General features: G+C 44.0%; 1 protein-coding gene and 1 pseudogene across 1 annotated transcript in view; one reads left to right on the plus strand and one right to left on the minus strand.

The window, feature by feature from the left end:
- Window positions 1-431: 431 nt before the first annotated feature.
- LOC102870050 lies at window positions 432-1286 on the plus strand (annotated as a pseudogene).
- Window positions 1287-7358: 6072 nt separating this feature from the next.
- Window positions 7359-9853, minus strand: part of LOC102849139 (polypyrimidine tract-binding protein 1-like) — a 37489-nt gene continuing 34994 nt past the window's right edge. The window contains exon 2 of the mRNA XM_006895419.1: window positions 7359-7571. Coding sequence (XP_006895481.1) covers window positions 7359-7571 — 213 coding nt within the window. The remainder of the gene's footprint in view (window positions 7572-9853) is intronic.

Raw genomic sequence — 9853 nt, forward strand, 5'->3', positions numbered from 1 at the left:
TTCTCATCTGTACTTTTTTTTTTTACGAGGCTAGGACTTTGAAGCTCCATCTTATATACTCTGGGCACGTGGCCAGGAGGGACTGGTCCTTGGAGAAGGACATTATGCTTGGAAGGGTGGAGGGACAGCCTAGGAGAGGAATACTCCAGATGAGATGGATTGATACAGTGACTTGGGCAATGGGAGTAGGTGTGTCAGAATTAGTGATACTGGTTCAGGACAGGGCAGGTTTCAGAGCTCATGTACATAGGATCACTATGGGTCACATATGACGGCACATATCAACAACAACATCAATTCGAACTGACTTGACAGCGGTGAATTTGGGTTTTATTTAAAACTTTTTCTTTACCCTTTCCGCGCTACCCACACAAGGGTCCATATGGCGTTGTTCTGGTTCCCCGTCGTAACTTAAAGGGGAAACTTCCACAATGTCCGGAGCCCTTGATGTCCTGCAGATGAAGGAGGAGGATGTCCTCAAATTCCTTGCAGCAAGAACGCATTTGGGCGGCACCAACCTTGACTTCCAAATGGAGCAGTACATCTACAAAAGGAAAAGTGATGGCATCTACATCATAAACCTGAAGAGGACCTGGGAGAAGCTGCTCTTGGCTGCTCGCGCCATTGTTGCCATTGAAAATCCAGCTGATGTCAGTGTCATTTCCTCCAGAAATACAGGCCAGAGAGCTGTTTTGAAGTTTGTTGCTGCTACTGGGGCCACTCCTATTGCCGGGTGCTTCACTCCTGGAACCTTCCAGGCAGCCTTCTGGGAGCCTTGTCTTCTGGTGGTTACTGATCCCAGGGCTGACCACCAGCCTCTGACAGAAGCATCTTATTTAATTAACTTGCCCACCATTGCCCTGTGTAACAGATTCTCCTCTGCATTATGTAGACATTGCTATCCCATGCAACAACAAGGGAGCTCACTCTGTGGGTCTGATGTGGTGGATGCTGGCCCATAAGTCCTGCGGACCGTGGCACGATCTCCAGGGAGCACCCGTGGGAGGTCATGCCCGATCAGTACTTCTACAGAGATCCGGAAGAGATTGAAAAGGAAGAACAGGCTGCTGCTGAAAAGGCTGTGACAAGGAGGAGGTTCAGGGAGAACGGACCGTCCTGCTCCTGAATTCACTGCTACTCAGCCTGAAGTGACAGACTGGCCCTCTGTACCGATTCAGCAGTTCCCTACTGAAGACTGGAGCTCTCAGCCTGCAACTGAAGACTGGTCTGCAGCCCCCACTGCTCAGGCCACTGAGTGGGTGGGTACCACCACGGAATGGTCTTAAACTGAAAAGTGGAAATAAGGTTGATGGAAAATGAACAATGCGTTTCTTAAGATTGAAGAAAACATTTTTCTTTAATATTATTATTAGTTACCATAGGGTCAATTACAACTCCTAGTGACCCTGTGAACAACAGAGCTGAACCGTGCCCTATCCTTTGTCATTCACACTATCTGTCATACTTGAGCCCACAGGCACAGCTGCTGTGTCATTCTAGCTTGTTGAGGGCATTCCTATCTTTCTCTGACCCTGACCCTTCCTAATATGATGTCTTTTTCCAAGGACTTGCCTCTTCCATATCTTGGCATCAATTTTTTTCCAGGAAATTAAGAGGGTCTTAACATAAGAATTCTGAAACACATTTATACCTGTCTCTTTTTTCATGTTGGTACTAAGTAATTTTTATATGTATTGGGTAAAAATGAAATCATTTGGCTTGGCTTATTGCAATATTTGCTTTAGTGCTGTGTTCTCAAGCCAAATCTGAAATATATCCTACATTTCTCTGTATGATGTAATTATCTTCCATTTAGTGATCTGATCTGTTGTAAATTTTGATCTCTATGCTAGAGGCAGTTAAGTTAACAAGGCAGGATGAAATTAGGTAAGATTAGGTTGTGTCCTGAGTCAATTTCTTTTGAAATATAAAAGTGAGCAGAGGAGGAATCTCTGTACCACCATGAAAAAAGATCTAGAACAAATGTGTCTCAGGGTTCTTATGCTGAGACCCTCTTAGATCCAGGGGAAGACTGATGACAAGATACACTGTAAAAAATGTTGGGCTCACACATGTAAAAGGAGTTAAGGACCTCCCTCCCAATGGAAAGAAAGAGAAAATCTTTTCCTCAGAGCTAGCAGTATAACAATCAAGTGTAAGCTGTTTCTAATTTCGTTAAAAATCAACTGATGTTATATGTGTTTGCGAAGAACGTTGTTCTAAGTGGTACAGCACTTGTCATTTTGTTGCACTCACAGAACTTGAGGTTGTTGTGATACTGAAATCTGTGCCACTGGTGTGTCAAATGACATAAGGGTTACTCAGAGTGGACAGGTTTTGGTGGTGCTTTCTGATTAAGACAGATTAGGAAGCAGGATGGGCCATCTATTTCCTAAATAACAGGCCTTTGGAAATCCTATGACACTAAAGAAAGAGGATAGTTATAGTAGAGCCCAGATAGGAAGTCAGTTGAAATGAGGAAAAACAATATGGGTTATTCCTTGGAGAAGGATATGATGATGATGGGAAGGGTGGAGGGTCAGTGAAGGAGAGGAAGACTCTTAACCAGGTGGATTGACATGGTGACTGCTGCAATGGGCTCTTGTGTGTAAGGAAGTATGAGGATGGTGCAGGACAGAGCAGGATTCAGATATTTTGTTCATAGTGTCGCTATGGGTCGTGATCGACTCGATGTCACCTAACAACAACAACAACAATAGGAGCACTTTGTGTTTGGACTTCTATTCTCTTACACTGTGAGAGAATAAATTTGTTTGTTAAAGCCTTCTATTCATGGTATTTTTGTTAAAGTAGCACTAGATAACAAAAACATTATACTCTATATATTTATGGGCCATTTATCAAATGTTGCTGGTATGTGCCAGCCAGTCAGTCAGGTTTCACTCATAGTGATATCCTGAGTCCAGTCCCAATTTTCTGTCCTCCTCACAATCATTGCTGTGCTTGAGCTTATTTTTGCAATCACTGTGCCAATCCATTTCACTGAAGGTCTTATTTTTTTGTTGACCTTTTATCAAGCATGATATGTCCTTCTTGAGGGAACTGCCTTTCTAATAACATTTATCTATTAAAGGCTTTAATATCTCTTTTACAAATTTGTAGGAGTTCTTCATATATCGTGGTATTACTTTTTTGTCAACATTTGTTCCGGACATTTTTCAGTTGTGGTTCAAATAAACATCAACTCAGTTTTCACTATGTTGTAAGTACTTGGAACTAGTAGTATCGGTATCTAAAACATATTCCATATAATCACACACATTCAGGCCATGGTCTTCGCAATTACATGGTATGCATCAGAAAGCTGGATAATGATTAAGGATGACAGAAGAAGAACTGATGCTTTCGCATTGTAGTGCTGAGGAGTCTTCAGCTTTTCATATGGACTACCAAGAGAACAAACAGGTCTGTCTTAGAGAGGGGGAAACCAAGTTTCTCCTTGGAGACTAGGATTTTGAAGCTCCATCTCATATACTTTGGACATGTGGCCAGGAGAGACTAGTCCTTAAGAAGGACATCATGCTTGGAAGGGTGAAAGGACAGCACAGATGAAGCCCCTGGATAAGATGGATTGTCACAGTAACTGGGGTAATGGGAGTAGGTGTGTTGGAGTCAGTGAGACTGACTCAGGATAGAGCAGGCTTCAGAGCTATTATACATAGGGTCTCTATGAGTTGCAGGTGACTTGAGAGCACATAACAACAACAATCATACATAGACACATAGCTTTTTTAGCTTACCAATGTTTAAGGTTTTGAAAAGTTATGTATAAAGACTGGAGGAAGAAAGTAAGGTCTAGTAGCAGAGTCTGTGGGTCAGAAATTCAGAAGGGCCTTGTCTAGGTCTTTTTCATTTCAGTCTTGCAAGCTATAATCAAGCACTGGGCAGGGCTAAATTTTTGACTGGAACTGCAGGATCAGCTCCAATCACTGTAGTTCACTCCTGTGGCTAGCAAATTGATACTTTCTGTTAGTAGATACTATTGTTTCCCTGAAGACTGGTCTCTTCCTTGAGCTGCTTGGGGGGGGGGGAGGAGGGGTCTTGGAGACTGGCTTCTTTCTCCAGAACAAGCAATTGAAGAGACCAAGGTGGAAAACTACATTGCCTCTGCGACTGAGCTTCAGAAGTCTCACACTTCACTTCCATTGTATTCTATGGCTCACATAGAACAATTTGGTTCAAAGAGGGAGAAGAGTGAACAAGACCTGGACTTGAACAGGTAAGGATCAGTAGGGTCATCTCTGAGGCTATCTAATGAGCATCTTAATATTTTCAGTTTCCTGTAACTTAGTTTATAAAGCTCACCTTAAAACCAGACTCACCACCATTTAGTCATTCTGACTTATAGTGATCCTGTAGAACGAAGAACTGCACCATAGAGTTTCTAAGGCTGTACTTTTTTTATGGAAGCAAAGCAAACATCTTTTCCCCAAATAGTGGCTGTTGGGTTCAAGCCTTTGACCTTGCAGTTACTCATTGTTTTGCTCACTGTGCTATGAGAGCCCCCTCTTTAGAAGGCAAGTACTGGTAATTCTTTAACAGCACATACAATTCTAATTTTAGAGATATCAGCTTTTGTAAATTGCAGTTGTCTTTTCAAACAAGGAGCACAGGTTGTGCAGTGGTTAAAACATCTGGGCGCTAACCAAAAGATGAACCCATGTGATGACTTTCAGACAAAGAGTTACAGTCTTGGGAACCCAATGACTTTTAGATTCACAGTTTTGGAAACCCTATGGGACAGCGTAAATGGACTTGATAGCGAGGGGGTATTTTTAGACAGTTACTGTTATATGAGGGAAGTAGCTCTGTACCAAGTGCAAAACTGGCTACTGAAAGAAAGGTCACCATTTGATTGCCCCCAGCCAATGGGGAAGGGTGAGAGTAAGGTGGGCAGTTCTTCCCATAAAGATTCGCCCAAACCACCGAGTCTGAACTGCCATGAGTTGAGTTTTGGTTATACATGGGCACATAGAAGATTTTTCACCTCGAGGTCCTCCGATTTGCAAGGTCCTTCAAGATTGCAGACTAGGTGTCAGAAAACTTTCTGCCCACTTGCCTCATCTGTTAATTAACCAGGAAATTCTTCAGGTTTTACCAGAAACCTTTCTTCTTTATTTTTTTAAGAAATCTCTACTTGTGTTCAATATCCATGTTAATTAAAAAGTTACTGCATATTATACTAATTTGCTGACGCTGACTCTGCTTGCTGAGAGATGATTACACATAATAGCTGAGGCAGACGTGGAGTAGGTGAAAAGGTCATCAAATCCAGGAAGACAATTCTCTTCCATGCGACTTTCACCTCCTCTCACCTCACCTCACCTGCAGGATCAGCAAAGCAGCACCTTGGCATTGAAATAATTTGGGACTCCCATTTTTTAGTAAGGGATTGCATGGATTAAGAAAAACCAGGTACTCCTGAGCTTTGGTCAAATTGGAAGATTTTTCCTGGGTCTCAGAGTTAGCACGGAAACACTTTTAGATTTTTAATCCCTTAAACAGCATCCTTTTTCATCCCCTAAAAAAAAAAAAGCAAAAGCAACAAAAGTTTGGGCTGACAGTCTGGACGGCTTTCCCTACCCATTCCCCACTCTCCGCCAGACATCTTTGGTGACGTCGTCCCTTTAATATTCGTCCCGACCTTAAATGTTTTATCATCTCACGGGTGTAAAAACATGAATGGGACGGAAGGTTGGTCAATGAATGCCGCATTTGACATCCTTGCGCACCTGAGACTCAATCCCAGATGTAATTTTCATCTGGGTCTGATTGATTAAAAAACACAAGCTCTCCATCCAGGGGTGCCCTGTCTCGACAAGATACTGTGTCCACAATGTCTTAAAGCTTCCGGTGGAGAACAGCCATGGGCTCAGGCCAAGCGAGCAGCCCAGGACAGGACACGGTTGGCCACCTCACCCTAAACAGAGGCCAGGCGGCTGGGCTGCCCAGGGCGGAGCCTCGGCTCCTCCGGCTCGCAGACGCCCGCCGCCCCACCCCTCCCACCCGGAACTACAACCCCCGCGCTGCGCGCTCCCACCCGGAGGCCGCCGCGAACGCGCCCAGCGGTTTCCGCCTCCCCCGCCTCCCGGGACGCACTGGGCAGGCGCGGCGCGCGCGCATGCGCGGAACGGGGCCGCTGGGGTCTCGAGCCGCTACAATCTGTTGCGCCGCCGCCCGTGGGAGCCGGCAGATCCGGGTCTCGTGGCAGAGAGTGACGTGGTCAATCGAATCAAAACAGAGGTGGGGGAGGACGTCGGCGCCGGCGAGCAGCGGCCGCAGCAGAGGCGGCAGCGACAGCGGCAGCAGCAGCAGCACCAGCACCGCCAACAGCAGCGGCAGCGGCAGCGGCCGTGGCTTTCCCGAGGCTCCAGTCGGTGTTTCTGCCGAGCCGTGGTCACGGCCCCCACCCTCCCCGCCCCGCTGGTTGTTGTCTGGGCGGGTGAGTGTCTCCCCTCTCTAGCTGCCGGTCGCCGGCCCACCTTCTCCTCACCTCGGCTTATTTTTTCCCCCCCTCTCTCGTGGGGGCTTCGCAGGCTCTGACGGCTGCGGCAGAACGGGGCTGCTTCTCGGGCTGAGCGGTCCACTGGCCGGCGGGCTGTGCACCCCGAGACTCCGCTGCTGGCCAGCCTGCGCCCCCGGCTCAGAGCTTAGGTTGAGAGTCTACAGTTGAGTCTTTCTCCTGCAAGAAGCAGAGTCGGGGCTTGCTAGGGAAGTCGACCGTAACCACTGGTTTTTATTTTTAGGACAAGATAACTTGGAAAGAGACGTATGACAGGGGGTAAAAAAATAACCATAGCTAGGGAAAAAAAATTCCACGAGCCTTAAAATCCTCAATGTTAACGATTACCTCCTGCTCTTCACCCTTTTTGGGTACAATGAAGGCATTAGGATGCGTCTTATTGTTGTGATTTATTTTTGTGAACCACGAAAGCTGTTATCTCGAAAGTAGGAGCATTTTAAAGCCCCTATTGTGTTGCGAAGGTAAAAGAGACCTTTTTTCTGTTCGTTCAGTAACTGGAACCGGGCTTGACAAGCACCCTTTCATATTGGAACAGATAAAAAACTGGATCCTGGCAATATCTGAAACCCTATGTGGCTGTTTAAAGCCAAAGTTCTCCAAAGTGGCTGTTTACATGTGAATTAGGATTTTAGCCGAAGTGCTTATTAGCTGTAAAGAGTAAGTCAGATGTTTTGATTTGCCTCATTTTGCAAAATCGAGGCTATGGCGTTAATAAAAATGAATGTCTTGGTTTTGCATCAGGAAGGTCGGATGAGCTTCACGCACAGAATACGTGAGTTTGTGGGAGAGACCTTCCAGTTTCTGCGTTTTTGTGTCAGAAACCGCTGGCAGCTGTCAGAACAATAATTTGGTCTATGTTGCGGTCTTGAGACCCGTAGAAGCCTTTCTCACTGCCCAGTGATGTGGAAGATAGTCCGTGTTCCCGGGCCACGTAGATTCCCGTGGTGTAACCTGCCGTGAACCCAGCCGCCTGCCTTGCTTTTGGACACAACAGAGACCAGACAGACCTGCTGTTCTTCCTAATGTGCTTGGGAAGGATTGGGGAGGGGGGGGATTACCCGCTTGGTTCCCCCTCCCCTTAATTGAAATCTTTATGCATTAAACAGACATGTATGGTAATTGGTTACCTCTTAGAAAAGCCAGGAATAGAGCCCTTATGAATTTAGACTCCTCGCTTGAAGGTCCCTCTTTTGGTATAACAATTTGTTATAAACAAATTTTTCCTCCTTTTTTTACCGTCCACTCAGGTAGGTTTTTTGGGGTGTTTTTTTTTTTTTTAATGCTTCTGTTGGAAGTCTGCTTTAGATTCCCATTATTTTCTTGACGCTTGTCGGCTTAGGCTTTTTGCTTTGTTACTAACCTTAAGTATCTTTGCTTCTACGAAGTAAGTGGTGATGATTGGAGAAAACGTAGGCAGAAGCGTTAACAAATAAGAAAATAAGCAAACCAAGTGGTCTTTTCACTCGGAGGTCACCAAAATTTTAGCAGTGATTCATCCTTCTAGGTTTTGTGTTTGTTTTTTTTTTAATTTTTAAAATGGCATACTCCATATGTCTTTCAGCAACTTGCTTTTATCTTGTTACAGTGCTTCTTTTTAAATAGCAATTAAACAGTTTTGCAGTTATTTGTGTCTTGACCTTAACTTTAATCAGTATTCATTACATAGGGAGCTCTGGTGGCGGGTGGCTGGTGAGTCGGGCTGATAAACCCCAAATGCAGTGCCTCTTTGTCAGTTCAAATGCATCAGTGACTCTGAGGCAGAATGAACAGTCTCCTCCCTTGTGATTTACAGCCTCTAAAAACCCACTGGAAAGTCATCTATGAGTCAGTTCCAACTTGACTGCAAATGTGCAGTGTGAAGAATAGTAGTCACTTTATGTTTCACAAGTCAAAATTACTAAAATTGTGATTTTGAAAGATTTTCCTCCAGAATCTCTGTGATGACACTGTGGGCATCTGTGGTAAATTGGAGGGTAGGCACAAAAACTGGCCCGAGTTACCATTATGGAAGTTTAAAAAGTTGCTTGATTCAGATATAGGGCAGTTAATTTTCCATCAGAGCTACCCATTGATCTGAAATGTTCACCATCTGGTCAGGTCCTGAAAGATTTTACTATGCAAGAAGGTACTATATTAACATATTACCATTGGGTTGTGTATGTGCTCTTGTTTAGTCCAGTGCTGTGGAACATAATGCCCTTCTTTCACTTTGACTTCAAAGGATAGGTAAATAGGAAGTTTACCAGGTCTGCTGATAATCCACTATGAATCTACTTTAAACCTTTAAGTGTCCATTTTCATTCTCTCTTCAGTAATGAATTCCAAATGCTTACTACTTCTTAAGTGATGTAGCTCTTTTTAATTTGCCTCAAATTATAGTTTTCTATAAGAATCCTGTTGGTGGAGTGGAGTAAGCAGTGGACTAATAATCAAGGTTGGAACCCTCTGCAGGGGTAAACAATAAGGGAGCTTGCTTCTGTAAAGATTTACAGCCAGGAAACGGAATAAGATTCTTCTGTACTCTGGCTTATAGGGTCTTGATGAGTTGCGATCAATTTGACAGATAAATTTGAGTTTTAGATTGTTGTACATAGTGTTTATATGTTCTAGATTAGCCAGTTTCCCCCATTTTTATTGCCACCACCTTGAGAGACTGTCACAGGCCCTCATTTGACTTCCTGCAGTAATCTGGTCTCTGATTCCATTTTGGCTTTCTGTGGTACATTGTCCTTACTATAGCAGTAGATAGTGTTTGAAATGTAGGGCAGGTTATATTACTCTATTTTAAAAGCCTGGTGCATTCAGAATAAAATTCAGACTCTTTAGCAAGGCTTACCAGGCACTGCATGTATTGACACTTCTCTTTTCTCACTTAAACATTCTGCTTAATTCACTACAAAGCTTGACCGCATCAGTTTTTTTTCTGTGTTGCAGCCCCACTGGCGTTCTTAGCCCTGGAACTTGCCTGACTCTCTCCTGCCTTACTTAGGACCTTTGCACTTGGCCGTACCTTTTGACTCCAGTCTCTTCAAATAGCTCATTCTCCATTTACCTGAAATTTCAGTCTGTGTTCTTTTCTGTCTTCTACACTAGAAAGTAGGCTCTGTGAAAATGTGCACCTCATTGATCTTTGTATAATAAGAGCTCAGGAATATTGCTGGCATGATTGAACTTGAGCATGTCTGTTGCTCTTGAACACAAATAGCTACTGTAAGTCAGTTCTTTCTAGGGAAGATCATCAACTTTCATCTTATTTTTAATAGGACAATGTCTTTATTTCTGTTTTGTAATTCTTTTTTTTTTTTTTTT

The sequence above is a fragment of the Elephantulus edwardii genome, unplaced genomic scaffold, assembly GCF_000299155.1.
Source record: "Elephantulus edwardii isolate Elephantulus edwardi_28Jun2011 unplaced genomic scaffold, EleEdw1.0 scaffold00167, whole genome shotgun sequence".
NCBI lineage: Eukaryota > Metazoa > Chordata > Mammalia > Macroscelidea > Macroscelididae > Elephantulus > Elephantulus edwardii.